The 27,948-nt window shown below is 53.1% G+C and overlaps 3 protein-coding genes across 3 annotated transcripts; all 3 read left to right on the forward strand.

The window, feature by feature from the left end:
• The first annotated feature begins 1,746 nt into the window (after positions 1-1,746).
• LOC139000250 (leukocyte immunoglobulin-like receptor subfamily A member 6) lies at positions 1,747-16,000 on the forward strand. The gene is made up of 10 exons (XM_070402505.1): positions 1,747-1,780; positions 1,931-1,966; positions 2,115-2,384; positions 2,448-2,450; positions 2,533-2,832; positions 5,660-5,962; positions 7,998-8,297; positions 11,137-11,146; positions 13,626-13,792; positions 15,936-16,000. Exons 1-10 carry the CDS (start codon positions 1,747-1,749, stop codon positions 15,998-16,000), a joined length of 1,488 nt encoding a protein of 495 aa, XP_070258606.1.
• A 2,605-nt stretch (positions 16,001-18,605) lies between these two features.
• LOC139000251 (leukocyte immunoglobulin-like receptor subfamily A member 5) lies at positions 18,606-20,823 on the forward strand. The gene is made up of 6 exons (XM_070402506.1): positions 18,606-18,639; positions 18,790-18,825; positions 18,979-19,248; positions 19,395-19,694; positions 19,988-20,038; positions 20,804-20,823. The coding sequence occupies exons 1-6, from the start codon at positions 18,606-18,608 to the stop codon at positions 20,821-20,823; spliced, it is 711 nt and encodes a 236-aa protein (XP_070258607.1).
• An 869-nt stretch (positions 20,824-21,692) lies between these two features.
• Positions 21,693-27,937, forward strand: LOC138999657 (leukocyte immunoglobulin-like receptor subfamily A member 5). Its single transcript, XM_070401839.1, has 5 exons — positions 21,693-21,774; positions 21,897-21,929; positions 22,096-22,383; positions 22,529-22,835; positions 27,805-27,937. The coding sequence occupies exons 1-5, from the start codon at positions 21,741-21,743 to the stop codon at positions 27,935-27,937; spliced, it is 795 nt and encodes a 264-aa protein (XP_070257940.1). The 5' UTR covers positions 21,693-21,740.
• Positions 27,938-27,948: the final 11 nt, after the last annotated feature.

Genomic DNA, 27,948 nt, shown 5'->3' on the forward strand with positions numbered 1-27,948 from the left:
TTCTGCCCTTACAGAGCACCACTGATGCCGGGTGTCACTCTTTTTCAAACTGTGGAGACTCATCAGGACTCAGACAAGAACAACATTCATGGGAGTCCTGTTCCAAGGCAGCAACACACACAGACACACATTAAATATCAATAGTGGCGCTACCACATCCTGAATGGTTGAAGGACACTTGAGCAGGCTACTCTTCCCCTTGATGTCTTAGCAATACCAATGCCTTCCCCACAAAGATGGTGAGAATTCTTCTCGACTGAGATATGGAGGAAATGAAACCAGCCATTCAATGCAGATGGAGACAGTGGAGGTTTGAGCAATTGAAAAGAAGAGACGCCTCATCCAAAGGAGAAGAAGGAAGACTCCAGGTCAGACCCCTCGTGTGCAGTCACCTGGACCGTTCAGTGGGGAGGTCATGGTCTTTCCATCCCATGGCGCTGGGCCAGTGGGTGAGTCTCTAGGACACGGTGAACATCTTACCTGCCTCACAGCATTTGCAATAAGCAATGCCAGATGGGCGACAGACCAAAACATGAAAAGTCAATCAATTACTATTTCTTTTTACCAAATTGTCTTATTAACCTGTGAGAGAGAATTTTTTCTTCAAGAGGACACAAGAACACAAATATAGGGGGAAATGGTTGCAGATTTGCTCCTCAACCCTCATGTCCGATGCAACCAATTGATGTCTCTTCGACACCAATGTTTCCCTCTCTTTCCTCTCTGTCTCTCTTGGTTTCACTCTCTTTACAAATCAATGGAAGAAAAATATCCTGGGGTGAGGATGAAAAAATTTATTTTAAAAAAGGTCCTGACCTTTTAAATCATTGAAGAAATAAATGTACATCAAACCACAGGGTGGTACCACTACCTACACTGAATAATGAAAATTAAAAAGGCAGGAAACATGAAGCATTGGCACGAATGTGAACCTACCAGGACCCTTGAATCAGGGAAAGTCGTGGAAATGCTGAGGCCACTGGGAATCTGCTCAGAAGATCTATACTGATAAAAGGGTAACATGCTAATTAGACTGGAAGCCCCTCCAGACAAAACCATATTGGCAGGGGCTGAAGCAGAGGCAGTTAGGGGCGACCAGGCCAGCAGGGGAGGGCAGTTAGGGGTGATTAGGCTGGCAGGCAGAGGTGGTTAGGGGTGATCAGGCAGGCAGTCAGGTGTGCAGTTAGGAGTCAGCAGTCCTGGATTGTGAGAGGGATGTCTGACTGCCGGTTTAGGTGGGATAGTGCCTAAACCAGCAGTCGGACATGCCTAGAAAAGTCCCAGATTGGAGACGGTGCAGGCTGGGCTAAGGAACCCCCCCATCCCCCCATGAGTGTATTTCACGCACTGGGCCTCTAGTTCTTTCATAAATGAGCTCCCTCAAGAGCCGTGGTTGGGTGTCCCATTGGGCTGTTCAGAGACAGACTCCCAGGGGCCAAGTCAGAACCAGATCCTGCATCTCGCCCTCTCTGAGCAGGAGTCAGACCAGCCGACACATGAGACCCTGAGGATCAGGTGAGACCTCAGACACTGCTGACCAGCCTCTGAAGCCTGGACTCCCTGTGAGCCTCATCCTGGGGAGATGCAGAACCAGGCCCAGGGTGGGGCCCTCCCCTGGCTATGGATCCACAGCTGTGTAAACCCAGAAGGTGGCAGCAGCTCCTGACTCACCACATCCTGTGCGTCTCTGTCCTTCAGGTCCAGGCCTTCTCCATCTCCAGAACAGGAGCCCTCAGAGCAGACGCCATGACGTCCATCCTCTCTGCTCTTCTCTGCCTCGGTCAGTTGTGGTCACAGGGAGTGGGAGTAGGAGGGGGGGCTGCCCATCCTACTCCCCCAGGCTCAGGCAGCTCCAGTGGACGGGGCCCTGATGGGAAGGGAATCAGCTGAGACACCCGGGTGCAAATGTCTCACAGGGACTCTCTTCCAGGGCTGAGTCTGGACCAGAGGACCCGTGTGCAGGCAGGTGAGTCCTCCCCAGGCTCCATGTCCTTCCTCTTCCTTCACTCCTGGGGCTCAGGAGGGAGCACAGAGGTGCTGGGATGAGAGGATCTTGGACTGAGCGGGGGGTGAGGAGGAAGGTCTTTGTAAAGCAGCCTCTGGTTTCCTTTTAGGGACCCTCCCCAAACCCACCATCTGGGCTGAGCCAGGCCCTGTGATCCCCTGGGGGAGCCCTGTGACCATCTGGTGTCGGGGGACCCTGAAGGCTCAGGAGTACCGGCTGTATGCAGGTGGCAAGTACTTGAAGAGACAGAAGTCCCTGGAGCCTAGAGACAGGGCCAAGTTCCTCATTACAGGAAATTATGCAGAGAGATATACCTGTAACTACCTCAGCCCCACTGGCAGGTCAGGACACAGTGACCCCCTGGAGCTGGTGGTGACAGGTGAGAGGACACTCAGGGGTCCCAGCCTCAGGCTCTGCCCTCAGGAAGGGGGTCTGCTCTCAGGGTGTCTCCCTCTCACAGCCCAGCCCTGGGGGACATGAGGGAGGTGTGAGCCCATTTAGCATGCTGCTCCCTCCTCCCCTAAGAGTCTACAACAAACCCAGCCTCACAGCCCTGCCCAGCCCTGTCGTGCCCTCAGGAGGGAACGTGACCCTTCAGTGTGGCTCAGGGCAGGGATTTGACAGGTTCATTCTGACTAAGGAAGGAGATCACAGGCTCTCCTGGACCTTGAACTCACAGCCACTGCCCACTGGGCGGTCCCAGGCGCTGTTCCCTGTGGGCCCCATGACCCCCAGCCACAGGTGGACATTCAGATGCTATGGCAATTTTGAGAAGAATCCCCAGGAATGGTCTGACCCTAGTGACCCCCTGCATCTACTGGTCTCAGGTGAGCGGCCCCTGATCCCAGCCTCTCTGAGCACAGGCAGCTCAGGGTCCCGCCCCCAGGAGACATCTGAGGTTGGATGAGAGCGAGGGGTCTGAGTGTTGGTCACCCAGCAGAGATCTGCCCTCAGAGATGCTCTCACTTTTGCTGAATCCTCCCCATGAACTGGGTTGGGAAGTTGTTAAGTGGGCGGCGGAGTGTCTTTGGGGTCACAGAGCAGATGTGGAGCGACGGAGTGATTTGGAGACTCCAGAGTGAGCCCCAGCCTCACCCCTTTCTATCCTCATTTCCAGGTCCCTCTGGAGGCCCCAGCCCCCCACCCACAGGGCCCACCTCCACAGCTGGTGAGTCCTGGGGAGCTCTGCTCAGAGGGAGCACAGCCCACCCAGCAAGTCCTGAGTCTGTCAGGGGATTGAGTGACCCAGATCCTCAAGGACGGGCTTGCATCCCAGTGGGGCTGGGAGTCCCAGGGTCTGAGGCAGGTGGTGGGTGGGGTGGTCATGGCAGAGGGAGATGTGGTGGTGTAGGCTTGGGAGGGTGGAGCTGAGCTCTAGTGGGAAAAGGCAGCCCCCACCACTCACCTGGCATCCTCATCCCCAGGAGGCTCTAAGTCGGGCCCACAGAGGGGTAGGTGAGAGTCTGTGGGGGAGGTGGTGGGTTCCTCCATAGGGACAGGGGCTGAGCCATGGGGGATTAAGGGGTTCAGGCCCCTCTGGATTTGCTGATTTGGGCACCCCTTCCCCTGTCTGGCCTTCAGTGTCTCTAAGTGAAAAGGAGAGAATCCTTGTCCAGAGCTTAGATTTCCTGTCTGTTCTGGTCGTGACCTCCTGGGAGAGGGGGCCTCACAGGGAAGCCCCAGGACGTGTTATGGGGCCTGTCCCCCCTGTCTCAGTGATGGTGACACTGTACAGGGAGGGATGGGCAGGACAAGGGTCCGGGGACCCAGTCCTACCCCTCAGCTCAGGCTCATATCAGAGGAGGGAACAGGGTGGACCAGCCCTGGTTCAGCTCCTGGCTCTGCTGCTCCTCCTCTGGGGCTGGGCGGTCCCTTCTCTCCTCTGAGTGTCGGTTCCTGTCTGCTCCTCCCTGGTCCCATCCTGCTCACAGGCTGCTGGGAGATGAGGTGACAGAGGGCCTCACAGAGCTCAGGAAGACAGAGCCCCCAGTCCAGATCCACCTTCCCATGGGGCATTTGGGCCCTGTGGGTGAGGATGGACCCGGGAGAGACTCAGTCCATACAACATCCTGCTCCTCCCTGTCCCGCTATGCAGGGGGCAGGTACTGAGGAAGGACCCTCAGTTCCAGGGGAGATGTGGACAGGCGCCTGCAGAGGAGTAGCCCAGAGCAGGAAGCTGGTGTCCCCCTGAGGGGCAGCGTGAGGACAGCACAGGGAACCCACAGTCCCGGGTTCCAGTCCCGGCCCTGCCCCGTCCAGGCTGGGTGACCTGGGGCAGGTGATTAATCTCTCTGAGCCTCAGTGAAGTGGGTGGTGGGGTCAGCATCCCTGGTGCATGACTGCTGTGAGGTGAGAGGAGATGAGTGAGACCATAGCACTTGCCTCACACACAGTAGATGCCCATGAAATGGCATCACTGGCTCATTCATGATGTTGTGAGGGGGAGACAGGCTGCCAGGTCTTTCCGGTCTGATTGCTTTCCTGGAGTCGTCCCCAAACTCTCCATCTGGGCTGACCCAGAGCCCATTGTCACCAAGGGGAGCCCCGTGATCATCTGGTGTCAGGGGTCTCTGCAGGCTAGTGCCTACGTTCTGTATAAAGAGAGGGGCTCTGACCCCTTGGATACGAGGATCCCACGAGACTCCAGCAACAAGGCCGGTTTCCTCAGTGAAGCTTGGAACTCGCCCCACGCAGGACTGTACCAGTGAGCATATTACACCACTGGTGACATAGGCTGCTGGCATGACAACCCCGTGACAGGCAGGGCCAGCATCCAAGTGATCACCACCTGTGTGTCTGTCTGTCCATCCTGCTGGGCCCACGGTCTCCTTCCTCTGCTCAGCTGAGGCCACAGGGAGAAGATGCTCTTTGCCCCACCCTCAAGGCCCTGCTCTGCCTCAGTGAAAAGGGAGGAGGGGGAGGGGACCCCAGGTCCCTCAGGATGCCAGGACACAGGAGGCTCATGGGGAGGAGGGATCTTCTCAGGGTTCAGGGCAAATCTCTCACAGGGACTCTCTTCCAGGGCTGAGTGTGGGCCTCAGGACCCCAGTGCAGGCAGGTGAGTCTCCCCAGGTTCCCAGGTCCTGCTGTTCTCAGGGGACATGGGCCACCCCCCAGGCATTAGGGGAAGGGGCGCAGATCTGTCTGACAGATGGGGGACATCTGGGACTGTGACCTGGGGACCAGGGGTGGGAATGTCCTATGACCCAGCCTCTGATTCTTTCCAGAGACCCTCCCCAAGCCCACCCTCTGGGCTGAACCAGGCCCTGTGGTCCCCAGGGGGAGCCCCATGAACATCTGCTGTCAAGGAACAGGAAAGGCTAAGGAGTATCTAATTTATAAAGAGGGAAGCCCAGCACCATGGAAAGAACAGAAGCCACTGGAGCCTGGGGACAAGGCCAAGTTCTCCATCACACACATGACAGAGCGTGATGCAGGGATATATCGCTGTTACTACCTCAGCCCCACTGGCTGGTCAGGGCACAGTGACTTCCTGGAGCTGGTGGTGACAGGTGAGAGGACACTCAGGGGTCCCAGCCTCAGGCTCTGCCCTCAGGAAGGGGGTCTGCTCTCAGGGTGTCTCCCTCTCACAGCCCAGCCCTGGGAGACGTGAGGGAGGTGTGAGCCCATTTAACACGCTGCCTCCTCTCCTAGGATTCTACAGCAAACCCAGCCTCTCAGCCCTGCCCAGCCCTGTCGTGACCTCAGGAGGGAGCGTGACCCTCCAGTGTGGCTCAAGGCAGGAATTTGACACATTCATTCTGACTAAGGAAGGAGATCACAGGCTCTCCTGGACCCAGGACTCAGAGCCACAGCCCAGTGGGCAGTTCCAAGCCCTGTTCCCTGTGGGCCCTGTGACCCGCAGCCACAGGTGGACGTTCAGATGCTATGGCTATTACAGGAACAGCCCCCAGGTGTGGTCACACCCCAGCGATGCCCTGGAGCTCCTGGTCTCAGGTGAGGCCCCCTCACCCTGTCTTTCTGTTTGTCAGCTCAGGGTCCAGTCCTCAGAACAATCATGGGCTGAAAGGAGAGTGAGCTGGCTGTAGAGATGGTCACTTAGAAAGTATTTGTCCCTTAGACACAGCCTTACCCCTGTTCACCCCTCTCTCTCTTCTGTTGCCAGAAGGTGTCTCCGGTGGACAGTGAGAGGGTCTTAGTGTGGGGACCCCAGGCAGATGCAGGAGAAGTCCGAGTGAGGTGGGAACTCTAGGGTCAGCCCAGGCCTCCCACCTCTCCTGTTCTCCTTCCCAGCACCCTCTGGGACCCTAGCTCTGCACACATATGTCCTCTTTGCTCAGATGGAGACAGGCAACCCCAGGATGTCTGAGTCTCTCAGAAGATCTACTGACCCCCCATAGACCTAAGGACAGGCTTGTGTCCCAGGGGGACTGGGAGTCAGGGAGAGATCTCAGGGGAAGCACAGGCCTCCAGGGTCTCCCTGGATTCACTTCTCCCCCCTCACATGGAGTCACGCCTTAGAGAGGGAAGTGAGGCTGGTGGCAAGTGGGGAGGTCATGGCTGAAGGAATTGTTGGGGCTCAGGCTGGGGGAGGTGGAGTCAGGCTCAAGTGGGGAGAAGGCAGACCCTGCTTTCGCCTTTCATCTAGATCCCAGAAAGCTCTGAGCAATGGTCCCTCCTTCCCCTCCCCCAACCCAGGGAGTCAGGCCCACCGAGGGGAATTGCAAGTCTCTGTGGGGAGGTGGTGGGTACCTCCCTGTAGGGAACAAGGGCTGAGTCATGAGACCGCTCTGGAACCTCTAAAGTCTCTCACTTGGACACGCCCTTCCCCTGTCTGGTCCTCAGTGTCTCCAACTATAAAAGGAGAGAATCCTTGTCCAGAGCTTAGATTTCCTGTCAGTTCTGGCCCTGACCTCCTGGGAGAGGGGCCTCACAGGGAAGCCCCCAGGACGTGATGTTATGGGGCCTGTCCCCTCTGTCTCAGTGACGGTGACACTGTACAGGGATGGACAGGCAGGACAAGGGTCCTGGTACCCAGTCCTATCCCTCAGCTCAGGCTCAGCTCAGTGGAGGGAACAGGGTGGATCAGCCCTGGTTCAGCTCCTGCCTCTGCTGCTCCTGCTGTGGGGCTGGGAGGTCCCTTCTCTCCTCTGAGTGTCCAGTTCCTGTCTGCTCACCTCTGGTCCCATCCTGCTCACAGGCTGTTGGGAGATTAGGTGACTTATGGCCTCACAGAGCTCAGAAAGGCAGAGCCCCAGCCCAGCCCAGCCTTCCCGAGGGGCTTCAGGTCCTGCAGGTTGGAGATGGACCCGGGAGAGACTCAGAGTTTACGCCACACCCTTCCCCTCCTTTCCCTGCTGTGCTGGGGGCAGGTACTGAGGAAGGACCCTCAGTTCCAGATGAGATGTGGACAGGCCCCTGCAGAGGAGGAGCCCAGAGCACGAAGCTGGTGTCTCTCTGGGGGCGGGGGGGGGGCAGCGTGAGGACAACACTGGGAACTCACAGTCCTGCGTTCTAGTCCCAGCCCTGCCGTTCCAGGGTGGGTGACCTGGGGCACGTGATAACCTCTCTGAGGCTCAGTGAAGTGGGTGGTGGGGCTCAGCATCCCTGGTGCATGAGGTGAGAGGAGATGAGTGACAGACCCCAGCAGGAGCCTCACGCACAGTAGGTGCTCATGAAATGGCATCACTGGCTCATTCATGACATCATTAGAGTGCCAGGTCTTTCAGGTCTGATTTCTTTCCTGGAATCAGGACCCATCATCACCAAGGGGAGCCCTTTGACCAGCTGGTGTCAGGGGTCTCTGCAGGCTAGTGCCTACGTTCTATATGAAGAGAGGGGCTCTGAGCCCTGGGATATGAGGATCCCACAGGACTCCAGCAACAAGGCTAGTTTCCTCACCAAGAAGGCAGAGAGGAGCTGGGAGGGGTCACAGACAGTGTCTCTGGAGAAGGACAATGTCCCTCAGCTCAGGGTCAAGGGCGTGAGGGGAGGGGTGGCTCTCTACACATCACAACCTTCTTCTCCCCAGGAATGTACAGAAAACCCTCCCTCTCAGCCCAGCCGGGACCCTCAGTGGCCTGGGGAGCGACCGTGACCCTGCAGTGTGGGTCTGAGATCTGGTTGGATACCTTCCACCTGCACAGGGAGGGGTCACTGGACCCTCCCCAGCACCTCAGTCTGCAGGACACGTCTGCACCCTCTCAGGCCAACTTCACCCTCAATTCTGTGAACTCAGGCCACCGGGGGACCTACAGGTGCTATGCCTCACACAGCACCTCCCCCTACCTACTGTCACATCCCAGTGACCCCCTGGAGCTGCTGGTCTCAGGTGAGGAGCCTGACCCTGTCCTTTCTGTGCTCAGTCAGCTCAGGGCCCTGTCCCTAGGAGTGTGGGTGACAGTAAAAAACAAGGAGGTGGAGGAGGTTCCACAGAGCAGAATCCAGCCCATGAAAGAGTAGAGACAGGCCCTCTCTCTCCTGAACCCCATTTCTGAACCTCAGCAGAGATGAAGGGTAGGGAGGGCGAGTGAGATGTGAATGAAATGAGCAGGAATGTGATTAGACTGAGCAGAGAACACAGACCCCCCACCACTCACCTCCTGACGTCTTCATCTCAGAATCTGGGTCCCTGTAGCCCCAGCCCCGAAATACTCCCCTATAGAGAAGCATCCTGCCTGTGGGCACCACACTGCACAGCCCCCTGTGCTCACCTGGAGGCCTCCAGGCCCTCAGTGCTCACCTGAGAACAAGGAGGGACCCTGCAGGGCTCATGGGGAACTGGGGCCTCCTGCCCAGATGCTGTGCATTCCCCTCTGCTCAGTGTCTCTGTGCACACGGGTCTATTATGGCTCTTTTTAGAGAATCTTCAGGCCCTATTCCATTCTATAAGCTCACAATTTAACTTACATTTTGTGGAGTCCAGATAGAAATATAAATATCCTGTTCCTCTTTTCAATGGGAGTAGATTAAATTCATACATTTTTATGAATAATAACTTCTTGTTTATATAAAGTCTTCTTTTATAAGAAGACACATTTGCAAATGAGCTTCATGCATGAACCTTAGAAGCATGCTACCTATTTGTAAAATTGAGTAAATGCACAGCCCACTTAGAGAATTGCACACCTAATATTGTAATTTGTGAGTAAGCGGTGTGATTCCTGTAGATTTTCTAAATGGTAGTAAGTGCATACAGGAAAGCTCTTCGTTTGGGCATATTTATTTCTTGACTTGTTAGCTTCCCAAAGACTCTGTCCCTGTGAACTGTTTTTCAGTTGATCCCTCCAACATCATGATAAAATTATAATCCCCACCAGGCCAAGGAAATTTCACTTCTTTATTCCCAATTGGATACCTATTTTTCTTTTTTTTTAAATTAAAACTTTATTGTTCATATTATTACATTAGTTACTCTTTTTTCCCACCATAACTCCCCTCCACCCAGTTCCAACCCCACCCTCTGCCCTCACTCCCCACCCACTGTCCTCATCCATAGGTGCACGATTGTTGTCTATTCTCTTCACTCACCCCCACACCCCTTCCTCCCCCCCTCCCCCAAGAATAGTCAGTCCATTCCCTTTCTATGTCCCTGATTCTATTACAATCACCAGTTCATCAGATTATTTATTCACTTGATTTTTAGATTCACTTGTTGATAGATGTGTATTTGTTGTTCATAATTTGTATCTTTACCTTTTTCTTCTTCTTCCTCTTCTTACAGGATACCTTTCAGCATTTCATATAATACTGGTTTGGTGGTGATGAACTCCTTTAGCTTTTTCTTATCTGTGAAGCTCTTTATCTGGCCTTCACTTCTGAATGATAGCTTTGCTGGATAAAGAAGTCTTGGTTGTAGGTTCTTGGTATTCATCACTTTGAATATTTCTTGCCATTCCCTTCTGGCCTGCAAAGTTTCTGTTGAGAAATCAGCTGACAGTCGTATGGGTACTCCCTTGTAGGTAACTGATTTTCTTTCTCTTGCTGCTTTTAGAATTCTCTCTTTGTCTTTTGCTCTTGGCATTTTAATTATGATGTGTCTTGGTGTGGTCCTCTTTGGATTCCTTTTGTTTGGGGTTCTCTGTGCTTCCTGGACTTGGAAGTCTATTCCTTTCACCAGGTAGGGGAAGTTTTCTGTCATTATTTCTTCAAATAGGTTTTCAATATCTTGCTCTCTCTCATCTTCTGGCACCCCTATAATTCGGATGTTGGTCCGCTTGAAGCTGTCCCAGAGGCTCCTTACACTATCTTCATATTTTCGGATTATTTTTTCATTTTGCTTTCTTGTTGGGTGTCTTTTGCTTCTTCGTATTTCCAATCTTTGACTTGATCCTTGCGACCCTCTGGTCTGCTGTTGGGAGTCTGTATAATATTCTTTATTTCAGTCAGTGTATGCTTAATTTCTAGTTGGTCCTTTATCACAACATCGAGGGTCTCATTAGATTTCTTGAGGATCTCACTACATTTATTGGCGGTCTCACCAGTCTTTTCGAGGGCCTTATTCAATTTATCGGCGGCTTCTAAACAGTTCTTTAAAGACCTTAAAAGTGTGGTTTTGAACTCTATATCCAACAGTTTGCTTTCCTCCAATTCTGTCGTTTGTGTCCTGTTTCCTTGTCTCGGCATTTTTTATGCTTCGCTGTGTCGATAGAGTGCCTTTTTGTGCTAAGTGTCCCAATTACCTGAGGTAGACACTCTTGGTGCACCCCCTTGTGGGCTTTGTGCACAGTCTTGCTGTAGTTAAGCCTTGATTGTTGTAGTTATCACTGTGAGGAATTGACCTCCAGGCCAATTGGCTGTGAGAATCAGCTGTGTCTGCAGTGGGATAACTTCTGTGCTGGAGACACCCCTCTGGGGCTAGACTTGCTTCGATGGGGCTTTGGTGCTCACTGAGTCTGCCCCCTGAGTGTGTCTTTTATGGTTCCACGGAGCTGCAAGCTGGATGGTCCCACTCTGACCTCTGGGCTTCCTGGCTCCTGGATCTCTAGGGAGGTGCTAATCTAGCCTTTGCCTGAGGCTATCCAGCAAAAGTCTCCCCGCAGGGCTTGGTCGGGGCTGGTCCCAGGGGATCAGCAGGGTGGGGTTAGCAATTATGGCTGCTCTCAGTCTTGCCCTCAGAGGCTCTGCTTCTCAGTGTCCCAGTAGTCACTGCAAGCCCCACGGAGAGAAAGCTGCCCTAGGGTTCTGAGCGATGCCAGACAGTCCCGCTTCTCCTGTATGAGTGTGGGTCCTTAGAGACTCACCCGGAACTGGAGCTCAGAGCCTGAGACTCCCTCCCAATTGAAAATGACAACCGCACCCTCAGCCTCCAGCCCGCTTTGCATGCACTCCGAACCTTAGTATTTTACTTCAGCACTGCACCTCCTCTGAGCCTCGGTATGCTTTTTCTCTTCCCTCCTAGTTGTAGAACTTCCACTCAGCCAGCTTTCCTGTGGTTCTGGATGATGTCCGTTCTGTCTTTTAGTTGTATTTTTGAAGTGGTTGTTCGAGGCAGCAAACTCCAGTGTTTACCTATGCCGCCATCTTGGTTTCTCCTGGATACCTATTTTTCTTACTCCACACCTAAAACAATGAAATGAGAGATTAAAATTTTCCAGAGTTTCCCCTCTGGAAATCAGCTTAATTCACACAGAAAGTTATGTCAAGGCAAACCCATTAAGAATTCTACATTTTATATCAAAGGCACTATTGGCCTCTTTGTTCCAATCTGTTCTTCTGTTGCATTAGGGTTCACTAGGAATGCTTTTTTTTCCTGCCACATACACATCCCCCCATTATTATCTTTTCTCTGACTTATAATCACATGACACACATTACAAAGCCTTCTCGGTGGGAACCATTTAAATATTAACCCAACTGAGTAACACTGATCATCCATGTGCATTTCTGAATTGTGGGAGCTGGGATTTAGAGTTATAGCATGATAACTGTAATGAGGAGAGGTCCATAATTTCTGTTTATACCTTGGGTTTTATATGAAAACTAGAGGCCGCGTGCACGAAATTCGTGCATGGGGGGTGGGGTGGGAGGGGTCCTTCAGCCTGGCCTGCACCCTCTCACAATCCTGGACCCCTCGGGGGATGTCCAACTGCCAGTTTAGGCCCCAAATCCCTCTCGCAATCAGGGACCACTGGCTCCTATCTGCTCACCTGCCTGCCTGCCTGATGCCCCTAACCACTCTGTCTGCCTGCCTGATGCCCCTAACTGCCTCTGCCTCAGCCCTGCTGCCACAGCTTTGTCTAGAACAGCGTTTCTCAACCAGTGGGTCACGACCCCTTTGGGGGTTGAACAACCCTTTCACAGGGGTCGTCTAAGACCATCCTGCATATCAGATATTTACATTACAATTCATAACAGTAGCAAAATTACAGTTATGAAGTAGCAATGAAACTAATTTTATGGTTGGGGTCACAACATGAGGAACTGTATTTAAAAGGCCAGAAGGTTGAGAATCACTGTTCTAGAAGGATGTCCGAAAGGTTGTTCAGCTGTCAGGTCTAATTAGCATAGTATGATTTTATTATTATAGACTAGAGGCCCCGTTCATGGATTCGGGCACAGAGGGGGTGCAGGTGGAAGGGAGATCCCTCAGTCTGGCCTGTGCCCTCTCACAATCCCAGACCCCTCATGGGATATAGCAGTGCTCCAAGTGGCAAGTGGCCAGGAAGGAGCCTGAGCGTGTGTTGGGTGCCACACCATGTTCATCCTAGCTGCTGCACCTGCCACAGCTGCTCAATAGCCTTGCCACAGATTCGGAGAGGCTCCAGACACCACAGCTGCCATCAGCAGCCTTGACCCCGGCTTCTGACTGAGCAGCGCTCCCCCTGTGGAAGCGCATAGACCACCAGGGGGCAGCTCCTGCGTTGAGCATTAGCCCCCTGGTGGTCAGTGCACATCATAACGACTGGTCGACCAGTTGTTCTGGTCACTCGGTTGTGTCAGTTGCTTAGGCTTTTATATATATAGATGGTGTAACAGACTGACATAATTTCCTACTTTTGGTGCTAAGTAAATATTACAATGAGGGGGATTTTCTCTGTGACTTAAATTTGAACCAGAACTGAGGACATTCTTGGTTTTGAAGTTTGTTGTCTTTTGAAATAAAATGATCACATGATCAGCATCCACATACCCATATTTTTCATCTGGAAAATATATCCACCACTGTAGGTATTTGTTATTGTAAAATAAATGAGTTAATAAAAGAATCAATAGATGAGCATGAAAGGGCGAAAGTCTGGGCTGGGTCTCCTTCACTCCACTTCACCCAGGTTCCTCCTCTCATGGGTCACTTGAAGTTGCTCATCTATTGATTCTTTTATTAACTCATGCTCCTAAGATCCAGGAGGCTCTGACACCAACCCCTCCTCCACGGAACCTGGGTCCCCAGCTGTGGAACACATGGAATCTCTCAGCTATAGGGGAATAAGCTCATGGGGTCTTGATTCTCAGAGTGAACACAGAACCCCCAACTCTTGTTATTTCTGAACTGAAACCATTTCTTACTCATCCTCAGTTCTTGGGCACAGCTAACTCTTATCATGGTGAGTCAGAGCAGGTGCTGAGTTCAGACATCAGAGGGACACTGATGTCAAGGGGAGGTGGGAGCCCAGGTTGAACATCAAAATCCTGGAGATGAGGGTCTGCCCTGACCTCTGAGACCTCTTTACCCACAATTCTTATTTTTCCATCCCCAAGACTACACAGTGGAGAATCTTATCCGGATTGTTGTGGCTGGCTTGATCCTGCTGGTCCTTGGGGTGCTGCTCTTTGAGGCTCGAAACAACCTCAGAATGACACCAGAAGGGCCCTCGATGCAGCCAGCATGTGAACACAGAGGGAACAATGCACCATTCAGATTGGGGGAACCTTGGAGGCCATCTGAGGATCCCAGGAGGTGCTGAAGTAAAGTCGGGACCATAGTTGGGGAAACTGTCTGTTAAGAATGTCCAGGGGAGTAGACATGGTAGGTGAGGTCTGGGTGCAGGAGAACGTGGTCCATGTCCTCCTCCACCCACCTGGGCGCTCTCCCTCCCTCCCTGTCCTCGCTGACTCTCCTCCAGTGCCCTTCTGTTCTCACCCTGTGACATTAGGGTCCGTCCCACATGGCTGGTTCGGATTCACATCTATACACCCCTTCATGCTGGGTCACATCCATCCCAACAAAATGAGGTATCTTCACAACCCTGGGATTAATTTAAACCATAAAGAACAAAGGACGGGTACCTGGTCCATAGTGGGAAAACCTCATAATAATGCAGCTCAGGAACAGAAACCGGGCACAAAAAATCATGTGTTGTGTGATTTCATTTATGCGAAATGTCCAGGAGAAGGAAACCCATTGACATAGAAGTCAGTTTGGGTTGTCAGGGGAGGACCAGGAGTGCAGATGGGAGAGGGACTGTTTGGTGTTGTTGTTTTTTATGTGTGTGTGATGGGGTGGCTTATAAAACCTTCTTGAAACTACATAGACGTTGTCATTGAGACATTGTTTATTTACTGCATTCTAGTGAATTTCATAGTTTAAAAGGCTCAATTGTATGTTATGTGAATATTGCATCAATAAAAATAAATGCAAGTGACACACACATGGTTCCCTATACCTCCCTTATAGCTTAGAGGTTGCACCACTTGTGTCCGTGGAGTTTGATGAGAAGCAAGACTCACATTAGGTCAGAGGTGCCCTAAGTGCCTTAGTGCTTAGGGACAAACCCACTCATGACATTTCCACCTTCACTCCTGACTTGGGCTGAGCCTAGGGTCTCGGCTGAGACCCACCATCCTGCATCCTTTTGTCTGCACTCATCTGCCATTGAACCAAGGATGCACTACAGCTTCTGATTCACCTTGTAGGCTTGGGGGACACACTTGCGGCTTCTAAATAGCCCTTCCCACCACACGTCTCTCATACACATGCCTTCATCAGGTCAGAAAATGACACCAGATTTCCGGCCATCATGGCTCAGTGTTTGAGAGTCGACCTATGAACCAGAAGGTCATGGTTTGATTCCTGGTCAGGGCACATGCCTGGAATGTGGGCTCCATCCCCAGAGTGGGGCTTGCAGGAGGCACCCGATCAATGATTCTCTCTCATCATTGATGTTTCTATCTCTCCCTCTCCTTTCCTCTCTGAAATCAATATAATATATATTTATAAAAAAAGAAAGAAAATGACACCAGATTGAGGCTCTTCGTGTCTCCAACACTGCCGATCCTCATAACAAACTCAGAGGTGGGGTTTCACAATGTTGCCCAACAAGCAAAGAAGGAGAGGAGAAGAGACTGGCTCAAAATAGAAGTTCAATAAATGTGTCCCCAGGTCTTGAGATTATAACCTGGCAATGGTCTCCAACATGCTCTTCTATCCAAACCATAGAGATGGAATAAGCAGCATTAGACAAAGAGGTACAGTCTGGGGGACAAGAGTCGGTGAGGAGGCAGAAAGGACTCTGAAGGTTTGATGGAGAGGGATAGAGAGCAGGAGCTCTGCTCACAGAGGCAAGAAAGTCAGAGAGAGGAAGTGATAGGGAGAAGCAGCAGCACACACCCAGGCCTGGAGGGCAGTGCTGGTTGCCTCTGTGGGTGAGTCCACAGTGTTGTAACATCCCCCAGGCCTCCTGCTCCTCTTGGGGTCAGCAACCTTGGCACAGCCCCATTGGCTCCTGCAGGCAGCCAAGGTGGAGAGAGGAGGGCCCCTCCATTCTCCCCTCTCTCCTCCTCTCACACTGAACCAATCCCACTGTTCTGGCTCCAGATTCTCCTTTCTGTGACCCAGTTCTCCCCACAGACAAGCTCAGGTGAAGACCCAGGACAGCTCATTGGTGTGACCACATCAGCCTCCTTCTGGCCTCCCCCAGACCCTCACTGTCGGCTCAGGTATTTCATTCTCATGGTCCCAAACATACCTGTCACCGACCATCCCCTGCACAAAGCCTGTCCACAGGTCCCCCCTGTCTCCAGCCACATCCAGGGATCTCCACCCGGCAGTCCATGCTGCTGACGATCAGGTTGCTCTACACTCTCCAGTCCCAGTGAGGCCAACTCCTCCTTCAACCAAACTCATCCCATGAACCTCCCCGCCCCACATGGGCCCGATGAGCCCATCAAAACAGAGATGCATCCTCTCCAAACCTCCTAGACTAAAACAACATACATTTATTTCCAAAATGTATTCCCTGCATTTTGGAAATAAAGCAACAGACTTTGCAATAATCAATGTGTGAATCAAAACAGAAGCGAATGTTTTAGATTAAATGATAATGTAACTATTACACATCAAACCTATGAAATAAAAAACTATGTGCGCTTGTGTGTGTGTGTGAGCGAATGTGTGAGTGTGTATATGAATGTGCATGTGTGTATGAGTGTGTGGATATGTGTGTGTTCATGGGCCACTGTGCCCATCTGTCTGAGGAAAGCAGAGATGAGAGCTGAGGGGGAAGGATCACATCTGGATGATCATGATCAGCCTTGAGTCCAGAAGGAAGAGTGTGGATTCACCTTGAAGACAGAGAGGGCCATGGAAGGTTTTACGCATAAACAGCTTCTGAAAGGGAGTTGCAAGGGCAGATGTGGAGGGTGAACTGGAGAAGGGAGTGAGGGTGTGGAGCTCAGAGCTCAGGAAATTGGTGGACATGACAGCTGCCTTGTGGGGTGACCTCCCTCCCTGCCTTGTTGACTGGGGAGACCAAGGGGCCCTCAGGACAGTGAGCCCAGGGGTGGGGGAGGGAGAAGCTTCGGGGCTGTGCAAGATGTATCTACTTCCACAGGAAGCTCAATGCCTCCTCTTGGCCCTGGGACGCAGGTCCTATGTCTCACACAGGTTCTACCTGACTTTTTGTCTCTGTGAGCAGTGGGATCTCTCAATGTCCTGGGGGCCAATCATCTGAGTCATTTCTGCCCTTACAGAGCACCACTGATGCCGGGTGTCACTCTTTTTCAAACTGTGGAGACTCATCAGGACTCAGACAAGAACAACATTCATGGGAGTCCTGTTCCAAGGCAGCAACACACACAGACACACATTAAATATCAATAGTGGCGCTACCACATCCTGAATGGTTGAAGGACACTTGAGCAGGCTACTCTTTCCCTTGATGTCTTAGCAATACCAATGCCTTCCCCACAAAGATGGTGAGAATTCTTCTCGACTGAGATATGGAGGAAATGAAACCAGCCATTCAATGCAGATGGAGACAGTGGAGGTTTGAGCAATTGAAAAGAAGAGACACCTCATCCAAAGGAGAAGAAGGAAGACTCCAGGTCAGACCCCTCGTGTGCAGTCACCTGGACCGTTCAGTGGGGAGGTCATGGTCTTTCCATCCCATGGCGCTGGGCCAGTGGGTGAGTCTCTAGGACACGGTGAACATCTTACCTGCCTCACAGCATTTGCAATAAGCAATGCCAGATGGGCGACAGACCAAAACATGAAAAGTCAATCAATTACTATTTCTTTTTACCAAATTGTCTTATTAACCTGTGAGAGAGAATTTTTTCTTCAAGAGGACACAAGAACACAAATATAGGGGGAAATGGTTGCAGATTTGCTCCTCAACCCTCATGTCCGATGCAACCAATTGATGTCTCTCGGACACCAATGTTTCCCTCTCTTTCCTCTCTGTCTCTCTCAGTTTCACTCTCTTTACAAATCAATGGAAGAAAAATATCCTGGGGTGAGGATGGAAAAAATTTATTTTAAAAAAGGTGCTGACCTTTTAAATCATTGAAGAAATAAATGTACATCAAACCACAGGGTGGTACCAATACCTACACTGAATAATGAAAATTAAAAAGGCAGGAAACATGAAGCATTGGCACGAATGTGAACCTACCAGGACCCTCGAATCAGGGAAAGTCATGGAAATGCTGAGGCCACTGGGAATCTGCTCAGAAGATCTATACTGATAAAAGGGTAACATGCTAATTAGACTGGAAGCCCCTCCAGACAAAACCATATTGGCAGGGGCTGAAGCAGAGGCAGTTAGGGGCGACCAGGCCAGCAGGGGAGGGCAGTTAGGGGTGATTAGGCTGGCAGGCAGAGGTGGTTAGGGGTGATCAGGCAGGCAGTAAGGTGTGCAGTTAGGAGCCAGCAGTCCTGGATTGTGAGAGGGATGTCTGACTGACTGTTTAGGTGGGATCAGGCCTAAACTGGCAGTCGGACATGCCTGGAAAAGTCCCAGGTTGGAGATGGTGCAGGCCGGACTAAGGGACCCCTCCTCCCCCCATGAGTGTATTTCACGCACTGGGCCTCTAGTTCTTTCATAAATGAGCTCCCCCAAGAGCCATGGTTGGGTGTTCCATTGGGCTGTTTAGAGACAGACTCCCAGGGGCCAAGTCAGAACCAGATCCTGCATCTCGCCCTCTCTGAGCAGGAGTCAGACCAGCCGACACATGAGACCCTGAGGATCAGGTGAGACCTCAGACACTGCTGACCAGCCTCTGAAGCCTGAACTCCCTGTGAGCCTCATCCTGGGGAGATGCAGAACCAGGCCCAGGGTGGGGCCCTCCCATGGCTATGGATCCACAGCTGTGTAAACCCAGAAGGTGGCAGCAGCTCCTGACTCATCACATCCTGTGTGTCTCTGTCCTTCAGGTCCAGGCCTTCTCCATCTCCAGAACAGGAGACCTCAGAGCAGACGCCATGGCATCCATCCTCTCTGCTCTTCTCTGCCTCGGTCAGTTGTGGTCACAGGGAGTGGGAGTAGGAGGGGGGGCTGCCCATCCTACTCCCCCAGGCTCTGGCAGCTGCAGTGGACCGGACCCTGATGGGAAGGGAATCAGCTGAGACGCCCGGGTGCAAATCTCTCACAGGGACTCTCTTCTAGGGCTGAGTCTGGACCAGAGGACCTGTGTACAGGCAGGTGAGTCCTGCCCAGGCTCCATGTCCTTCCTCTTCCTTCACCCCTAGGGCTCAGGAGGGAGCACAGAGGTCCTGGGATGAGAGGGTCTTGGGCTGAGCTGGGGGATGAGAGCAGGGGAAGGTCTTTGTAAAGGAACCTCTGGTTTCCTTTTAGGGACCCTCCCCAAACCCACCATCTGGGCTGAGCCAGATCCTGTGATAAACTCGGGGACCTCTGTGACCATCTGGTGTCAGGGGACACTGAAGGCTCAGGAGTACCGACTGTATGCAGGTGGCAGGTACTTGAACAGACAGAAGTCCCTGGAGCCTGGAGAGAGGGTCAAGTTCTTCATTACAGGAAAGTATACAGAGAGATATACCTGTAACTACCTCAGCCCCGCTGGCTGGTCAGAACACAGTGACTCCCTGGAGCTGGTGGTGACAGGTGAGAGGACACGCAGAGGTCCCAGCCTCAGGCTCTGCCCTCAGGAAGGGAGTCTGCTCTCAGGGTGTCTCCCTCATACAGCCCAGCCCTGGAGGACATAAGGGAGGTGTGAGCCCCATCTAACATGCTGCCTCCTCCTCTCCTAGGATCCTACAGCAAACCCAGCCTCTCAGCCCTGCCCAGCGCCGTCCTGAACTCAGGAGGGAATGTGACCCTTCAGTGTGACTCAGTTGATAAATTTGACAGGTTCCTTCTGACTAAGGAAGATCACAGGTTCTCCTGGACTCTGGACTCACAGCGACAGCCCAGTGGGCGGTCCCAGGCCCTGTTCCATGTGGGCCCTGTGACCCTCAGTCACAGATGGACATTCAGATGCTATGGATATTTTGAGGAGAATCCCCAGGAGTGGTCTGACCCTAGTGACCCCCTGGATCTAACGGTCTCAGGTGAGCGGCCCCTGATCTCCTCCTCTCTGAGCACAGGCAGCTCAGGGTCCCGCCCCCAGGAGACATCTGAGGTTGGATGAGAGTGAGGGTCTGAGTGTTGGTCACCCAGCAGAGATCTGACCTCAGAGACCCTTTTACTTTTGCTGACTCCTCCCCATGAACTGGGTTGGGAAGTTGTTAAGTGGGCGGGGGAGTGTCTTCGGGGGTCACCGAGCAGATGTAGGAAAAGCGACAGAGTGATTTGGAGACTCCAGAGTGAGCCCAGCCTCACCCCTTTCTATCCTCATTTCCAGGACCCTCTGGAGGCCCCAGCCCCCCACCCACAGGGCCCACCTCCCCAGCTGGTGAGTCCCAGGGAGCTCTGCTCAGAGGGAGCACAGCCCACCCAGCAAGTCCTGAGAGTCTGTCAGTGGATTGAGTGACCCAGATCCTCAAGGACGGGCTTGTGTCCCAGGGAGGCTGGGAGTCCCAGGGTCTGAGGCAGGTGATGGGTGGGGTTATCATGGCAGAGGTGTATGTGGGGGCATAGGCCAGGGAGAGGGTGCTGAGCTCTAGTGGGGAGAAGGCAGTCCCCACCACTCACCTGTCATCCTCATCCCCAGGAGGCTCTAAGTCAGGTCCACAGAGGGGTAGGTGAAAGTCCTTGGGGGAGGTGGTGGCTTCCTCCATGGGGACAGGGGCTGAACCATGGGGGGTTAAGGGGTTCAGGCTCCTCTGGATTTGTTGACTTGGACACCCCTTCCCCTGTCTGGCCTTCAGTGTCTCTAAGTGTAAAGGAGAGAATCCTTGTCCAGAGCTTAGATTTCCTGTCAGTTCTGGCCCTGACCTCTTGGGAAAGGGGCCTCACAGGGACCCCCCCAGGATATGATGTTATGGGGCCTGTCCCCTCTGTCTCAGTGACGGTGGCACTGTACAGGGAGGGACAGGCAGACAAGGTCTGGGCGTCCAGTCCTACCCCTCAGCTCAGGCTCAGCTCAGAGGAGGGAACAGGGTGGATCAGCCCTGGCTCAGCTCCTGGCTCTGCTGCTCCTGCTGTGGGGCTGGGCGGTCTCTTCTCTCCTCTGTATCGGGTTCCTGTCTGGTAATCCCTGGTCCCATCCTGCTCACAGACTGCTGGGAGATGAGGTGACAGAAGGGCCTCACAGAGCTCAGGAAGGCAGAGCCCCCAGCCCAGCCCAACCCTCCAAAGGGGGTTTTAGGGCCCTGTGCGTGGGGATGGATGAGGGAGAGACCCAGAGTCCAGCCCACACTGGCCCTCCCTGTCCCTGCTGTGCTGGGGGCGGGAAATGAAGAAGGACCCTCAGCTCCAGTGGAGACATAGACAGGCGCCTGCAGAGGAGGAGCCCAGAGCAGGAAGCTGGTGTCCCCCTGGGGGGCAGCGTGAGGACAGCACAGGGAACCCACAGTCCTGGGTTCCAGTCCCAGCCCTGCCCTGTCCAGGCTGGGTGACCTGGGGCACGTGATAACCTCTCTGAGCCTCAGTGAAGTGGGTGGTGGGGTCAGCATCCCTGGCGCATGACTGCTGTGAGGTGAGAGGAGATGAGTGAGACCCCAGCAGGAGTCTCGCACACAGTAGGCGTTCATAAAATGGCGTCACTGACTCATTCAGGACATTATGAGGGGGAGACAGGCTGCCAGGTCTTTCATGTCTGATTCCTTTCCTGGAATTGTCTCCAAACCTTCCATCTGGGCTGACTGAGACACCGTCGTCACCAAGGGGAGTCCTGTCACCATCTGGTGTCACTGGTCTCTGCACACTAATGTCTACCTTCTGTATAGACAGAGGGGCTCTGACCCCTTGGATATGAGGATCCCACAGGACTCCAACGATAAGGCCTGTTTCCTCACTGAAGCTTGGAACTCACCCCACATAGGACTATACTAGTGTTTATATTACACCACTGGTGACATAGGCTGCTGGCGTGACAACCCCGTGACAGGCAGGGCCAGCACGCAAGTGACCACCACCTGTGAGTCTGTTTGTCCATCCTGCTGGCCACACAGTCTCCTCCATCTGCTCAGCTGAGGCCACAGGGAGAAGACGCCATGACCCCCACCCTCAAGGCCCTGCTCTGCCTCAGTGAGAAGGGAGGAGGGGGAGGGGGCCCCTGGTCTGTCAGGACCCCAGGACACAGGAGGCTCATGGGGAAGAGGGATCTGCTCAGGGTTCAGGGCAAATCTCTCACAGGGACTCTCTTCCAGGGCTGAGTGTGGGCCTCAGAACCCCAGTTCAGGAAGCTGAGTCTCCCCAGGTGTCCCAGGTCCCACTCATCCCTGGGGACATGGGCCACCCCCCAGGCAATAGGGGAAGGGGTGCAGATCTGACAGATGGGGGACATCTGGGACTGAGACCTGGGGACCAGGGGTGGGAATGTCCTGTGACTCAGCCTCTGATTCTTTCCAGGGACACTCCCCAAACCCACCATCTGGGCTGAGCCAGGCCCTGTGATCCCAAGCGGGAGCCCCATGACCATCTGCTGTCAGGGAACAGGAAAGGCTAAGGAGTACATAATTTGTAAAGAGGGAAGCCCAGCACCATGGAAAGAACAGAAGCCACTGGAGCCTGGGGACAAGGCCAAGTTCTCCATCACACACATGACAGAGCGTGATGCAGGGAGATATCACTGTTACTACCTCAGCCCCACTGGCTGGTCAGGACACAGTGACTTCCTGGAGCTGGTGGTGACAGGTGAGAGGACACTCAGGGGTCCCAGCCTCAGGCTCTGCCCTCAGGAAGGGGGTGTGCTCTCAGGGTGTCTCCCTCTCACAGCCCAGCCCTGGGGGACGTGAGGGAGGTATGAGCCCATGTTACACGCTGCCTCCTCCTCTCCTAGGATCCTACAGCAAACCCAGGCTCTCAGCCCTGCCCAGCCCTGTGGTGACCTCAGGAGGGAACGTGACCCTCCAGTGTGGCTCAGGGCAGGGATTTGACAGGTTCCTTCTGACTAAGGAAGGAGATCACAGGCTCTCCTGGACCCAGGACTCACAGCCACAGCCCAGTGGGCAGTCCCAGGCCCTGTTCTCTGTGGGCCCCGTGACCCCCAGCCACAGGTGGACGTTCAGATGCTATGGCTGCTACAGGAACAGGCCCCAGGTGTGCTCACACCCCAGCGATGCCCTGGAGCTCCTGGTCTCAGGTGAGCAGCCCCTCACCCTGTCTTTCTGCTTGTCAGCTCAGGGTCCAGTCCTCAGCACAATCATGGACTGAAAGGGGAGTGAGGTGGCTGTAGAGATGGTCACTTAGAAAGTATTTTTCCCTTAGACACAGCCTTACCCCTGTTCACCCCTCTCCCTCCTCTGTTGCCAGAAGGTGTCTCAGGTGGACAGTGGGAGGGTCTTAGTGTGGGGACCCCAGGCAGATGCAGGAGAAGTCCGAGTGAGGTGGGAACTCCAGGGTCAGCCCAGGCTTCCCACCTCTCCTGTTCTCCTTCCCAGCACCCTCTGGGACCCCAGCTCTGCACACATATGTCCTCTTTGCTCATATGGAGACAGACCACCCCAGGCTGTCTGAGTCTCTCAGAAGATCTACTGACCCCCCATAGACCTAAGGACAGGCTTGTGTCCCAGGGGGACTGGGAGTCAGGGAGAGATCTCAGGGGAACCACAGGCCTTCAGGGTTTCCGAGGATTCACCTCTCCCCCTCACATGGAGTCAGGCCTTAGAGAGGGAAGTGAGGCAGGTGGCAGGAGGGGAGGTCATGGCTGAGGGAGTTGTTGGGGCTCAGGCTGGGGGAGGGGGAGTCAGGCTCAAGTGGGGAGAAGGCAGACCTTGCCCCTCGCCTTTCATCTTGATCCCAGAAAGCTCTGAGCAATGGTCCCTCCTTCCCCTCCCCACATCCAGAGGGGAAGTGTGATTCTCTGTGGGGATGTGGTGGGTGCCTCCGTGTAGGGATCAAGGGCTGAGTCATGAGACAGTTCTGGAACCTCTAAAGTCTCTCACTTGGACACGCCCTTCCTCTGCCTGGGCCTCAGTGTCTCCAACTGTAAAAGGAGAGAATCCTTGTCCAGAGCTTAGATTTCCTGTCAGTTCTGGCCCTGACCTCCTGGGAGAGGGGCCTCACAGGGAAGCCTCCAGGAGGTGATGTTATGGGGCCTGTCCCCTCTGTCTCAGTGACGGTGACACTGTACAGGGAGGGACAGGCAGGACAAGGGTCCTGGTACCCAGTCCTATCCCTCAGCTCAGACTCAGCTCAGAGGAGGGAACAGGGTGGATCAGCCCTGGTTCAGCTCCTGGCTCTGCTGCTCCTGCTGTGGGGCTGGGCGGTCCCTTCTCTCCTCTGAGTGTTCGGTTCCTGTCTGCTCACCCCTGGTCCCATCCTGCTCACAGGCTGTTGGGAGATGAGGTGACTTATGGCCTCACAGAGCTCAGGAAGGCAGAGCCCCCAGCCCATCCCAGCCTTCCCGAGGGGCTTCAGGGCCTGCAGGGTGGAGATGGACCCGGGAGAGACTCAGAGTTTACGCCACACCCTTCCCCTCCTTTCCCTGCTGTGCTGGGGACGGGTAATGAGGAAGAGCTCTCAGCTCCAGATGAGACGTGGACAGGCCCCTGCAGAGGAGGAGCCCAGAGCACGAAGCTGGTGTCCCCCTGGGGGGCAGCGTGAGGACTGCAAGGGAACTCACAGTCCTGCATTCTAGTCCCAGCCCTGCCCAGTCCAGGCTGGGTGACCTGGGGCAGGTGATTAACCTCTCTGGGGCTCAGTGAAGTGGGTGGTGGGGGTCAGCATCCCTGCTGCATGAGGTGAGAGGAGATGAGTGAAAGACCCCAGCAGGAGCCTCACGCACAGTAGGTGCTCATTAAATGGCATCACTGGCTCATTCATGACGTCGTGACGGGGAGACAGGCTGCCAGCTCTTTCAGGTCTGATTTCTTTCCTGGAATCATCCCCAAACTCTCCATCTAGGCTGACTCAGGCCCCATCATCACCAAGGGGAGCCCCGTGACCTTCTGGTGTCAGGGGTCTCTCCAGGCTATTGCCTACATTTTGTATGAAGAGAGGGGCTCTGAGCCGTGGGATATGAGGATTCCACAGGACTTCAGCAACAAGGCCAGTTTCCTCACCAAGAGGGCAGAGAGGAGCTGGGAGGGGGTCACAGACAGAGTCTCTGGAGGAGGACAAGGTCCCTCAGCTCAGGGTCAAGGGCGTGAGGGGAGGGGTGGCTCTCTATACACATCACAACCTTCTTCTCCCCAGGAATGTACAGGAAACCCTCCCTCTCAGCCCAGCCGGGATCCTCAGTGGCCTGGGGAGCGACCGTGACCCTGCAGTGTTGGTCTGAGATCTGGTTGGATACCTTCCACCTGCACAGGGAAGGGTCATTGGATCCTCCCCAGCACCTCAGTCTGCAGGACACGTCTGCACCCTCTCAGGCCAACTTCACCCTTATTTCTGTGAACTCAGGCCACCAGGGGACCTACAGGTGCTATGGCTCAAACAGCACCTCCCCCTACCTGCTGTCACATCCCAGTGACCCCCTGGAGCTGCTGGTCTCAGGTGAGGAGCCTGACCCTGTCCTTTCTGTGCACAGTCAGCTCAGGGCCCTGTCCCTAGGAGTGTGGGTGACCGTAATGAACAAGGAGGTGGAGGAGGTTCCACAGAGCAGAATCCAGCCCATGAGAGAGTAGGGACAGACAGGACCTCCCACTCCTGAATCCCATGTCTGAACCTCAGCAGAGATGAAGGGTAGGGAGGGCGAGTGAGATGTGAGTGAAATGAGCAGGCATGTGATTAGACTGAGCAGAGAACACAGACCCCCCCACCACTCACCTCCTGATGTCTTCATCTCAGAATCTGGGTCCCTGCAGTTCCAGCCCCCACTGGACACTCCCCTATAGAGAAGCATCCTGCCTGTGGGCACCACGCTGCACGGCCCCCTGTGCTCACCTGGAGGCCTCCAGGCCCTCAGTGCTCACCTGAGAACAAGGAGGGACCCTGCAGGGCTCATGGGACCTGGGGCCTCCTGCCCAGACGCTGTGCATTCCCCTCTGCTCAGTGTCTCTGTGCACATGGGTCTATTATGGCTTCTTTTAGAGAAACTTCAGGCAATAATTCAGTCTATAAGCTCACAATTTAACTTATATTATGTGGAGTCCAGATAGAAATATAAACATTCTATTCTTCTTTTCAATGGGAGTCGATTAAATTCATACATTTTTTTTATGGAGAATAACTTCTTGTTTATATAAAGTCTTCTTTGCACTCACTTTTCAAGTGAGCTTTATGAGTGAACTTTAGAAGCATGTGACAGCTATTTGTAAAATTGAGTAAATGCCCAACCCGCTTAGAGAATTGCCAAGTAATATTGTAATTTGTGAGTAAGCAGTTTGGTTCCTGTAGATTTTCTAAATGGTAGTAAGTGCATATAGGAAAGCTGTTGGCTTGGGCATAGTTATCTTATGACCTGTTAGCCTCCCAAAGACTCTCTCCCTGTGGCCTGTTTTTCAGTTGATCCCTCCAACATGCTGATAAAATTATAATCCCCACCAGGCCAAAGAAATGTCACTTCTTTATTCCCAATGGCATACCTATTTTTCTCACTCCACATCTAATACAATGAAATGAGGGATTAAAATGTTCCAGAGTTTCCCCTGTGGAAATCAGCTTAATTCACACCCAAAGTTATGTCAAGGCAAACCCATTAAGAATTCTACATTTTATAGCAAAGGCACTATTGGCCTCTTTGTTCCAATCTGTTCTTCCGTTTCATTAGGGTTTACTAGGAATGCCTTTCTTTCTAACAGATACACATCCCCCCATGATTATCTTTTCTCTGACTTATAACCAACCACATGACACACATTACAAAGGCTTCTTGGTGTCAACCATTTGGATATTAACCCTACTGAGTAACACTGATCATCCATGTGCATTTCTGAATTGTGGGAGCTGGGATTTAGAATTATTGCACGATCAATATAATGAGGAGAGGTCCATAATTTCTGTTTATATCTTGGGTTTTATATGAAAACTAGAGGCCCCGATCCTGGATTCGGGCACAGAGGGGGAGCAGGGGGAAGGAGGGTTCCTCAGCCTGGCCTATGCTCTCTTGCAATCCAGGACCCCGCAGGGGATATAGCAGTGTACCAAGTGGCATGTGGCCAGGGAGGAGGCTGAGCGTGTGTCGGGTGCCACACCATGCTCATCCTAGCTGCTGCACCTGCCACAGCTGCTCAGTAGCACTGCTGCAGAGTAGGAGAGGCTCCAGCTACCGCAGCTGCCATCACCAGCCTTGAGCCCAGGTTCTGGCTGAGCAGTGCTCCCCCCGTGGAAGTGCATAGACCACAAGGGGGCAGATCCTGAGTTGAGCATCTGCCCCCTGGTGGTCAGTGCACATCATAATGACTGGTCGACCAGTTGTTCTGGTCATTGGGTTGTATCAGTTGCTTAGGCTTTTATATAGATAGATGGTGTAGCAGATTGACATAATTTCCTACTTTTGGTGCTCAGTAAATATTGAAATCAGGGGGATTTTCTCTGTGACTTAAATTGGAACCAGAACTGAGGACTTCTTTGATTTTGAGCTTTGTTGTCTTTTGAAATAAAATGATCACATGATCAGCATTCACATATCCATATTTTTCATCTGGAAAATATATCCACCACTGTAGGTATTTGTTATTGTAAAATAAGATGAGTTAATAAAAGAATCAATAGATGAACAATTTCAGGTGACAATGGACATATCAGACCCATAAGAGGAGGGGCCTCGGTGGGGTGGGGTGAAGGAGACCCAACCCAGACTTTCACCCCTTCGTGCCCCTAAGATGCAGGAGCCCCGACACCAACCCCTCCTCCATGAAACCTGGGTCCACAGCTGTAGAACACGTGGAATCTCTCAGCTGTAGAGGAATAAGCTCATGGAGTTGTGATCCTCAGACGGAACACAGAACACACAGCTCTTAGTTATTTCTGAATTGAGACCATTTCTTCACTCATCCTCAGTTCTTGGGCACAGCTAACTCTTATCAAGGTGACTCAGAGCAGGTGCTGAGTTCAGACATCAGAGGGACACTGATGTCAAGGGGAGGTGGGAGCCCAGGATGAACATAAAAATCCTGGAGATTTTGGTCTGCCCCGACCTCTGATACGTCTTTATCCACAATTCTTATTTTTCCGACCCCAAGACTACACAGTGGAGAATCTTATCCGGATTGTTGTGGCTGGCTTGGTCCTGGTGGTGCTTGGGATGCTGCTATTTGAGGCTCGAAACAACCAGATAAAGACCCTCAATGCAGCCAGCATGTGAACACAGAGGGA

This window comes from Myotis yumanensis, unplaced genomic scaffold (genome assembly GCF_028538775.1).
Source record: "Myotis yumanensis isolate MYYU_CA2020_CCGP unplaced genomic scaffold, mMyoYum1.0.hap1 SCAF_23, whole genome shotgun sequence".
NCBI lineage: Eukaryota > Metazoa > Chordata > Mammalia > Chiroptera > Vespertilionidae > Myotis > Myotis yumanensis.

Excerpts from the sequence above, each read along its gene's own strand:
- LOC139000250 (XM_070402505.1), top strand. The coding sequence starts at position 1,747 with ATGACGTCCATCCTCTCTGCTCTTCTCTGCCTCG. Across the intron at positions 1,781-1,930 it reads CTCTGCTCTTCTCTGCCTCG|GGCTGAGTCTGGACCAGAGG; the intron begins GTCAGTTGTGGT and ends ACTCTCTTCCAG. Across the intron at positions 2,833-5,659 it reads CCTGCATCTACTGGTCTCAG|GATTCTACAGCAAACCCAGC; the intron begins GTGAGCGGCCCC and ends CTCCTCTCCTAG.
- LOC139000251 (XM_070402506.1), top strand. The coding sequence starts at position 18,606 with ATGGCATCCATCCTCTCTGCTCTTCTCTGCCTCG. Across the intron at positions 18,640-18,789 it reads CTCTGCTCTTCTCTGCCTCG|GGCTGAGTCTGGACCAGAGG; the intron begins GTCAGTTGTGGT and ends ACTCTCTTCTAG. Across the intron at positions 19,695-19,987 it reads CCTGGATCTAACGGTCTCAG|GACCCTCTGGAGGCCCCAGC; the intron begins GTGAGCGGCCCC and ends CCTCATTTCCAG.
- LOC138999657 (XM_070401839.1), top strand. The coding sequence starts at position 21,741 with ATGACCCCCACCCTCAAGGCCCTGCTCTGCCTCA. Across the intron at positions 21,775-21,896 it reads CAAGGCCCTGCTCTGCCTCA|GGCTGAGTGTGGGCCTCAGA; the intron begins GTGAGAAGGGAG and ends ACTCTCTTCCAG. Across the intron at positions 22,384-22,528 it reads CCTGGAGCTGGTGGTGACAG|GATCCTACAGCAAACCCAGG; the intron begins GTGAGAGGACAC and ends CTCCTCTCCTAG.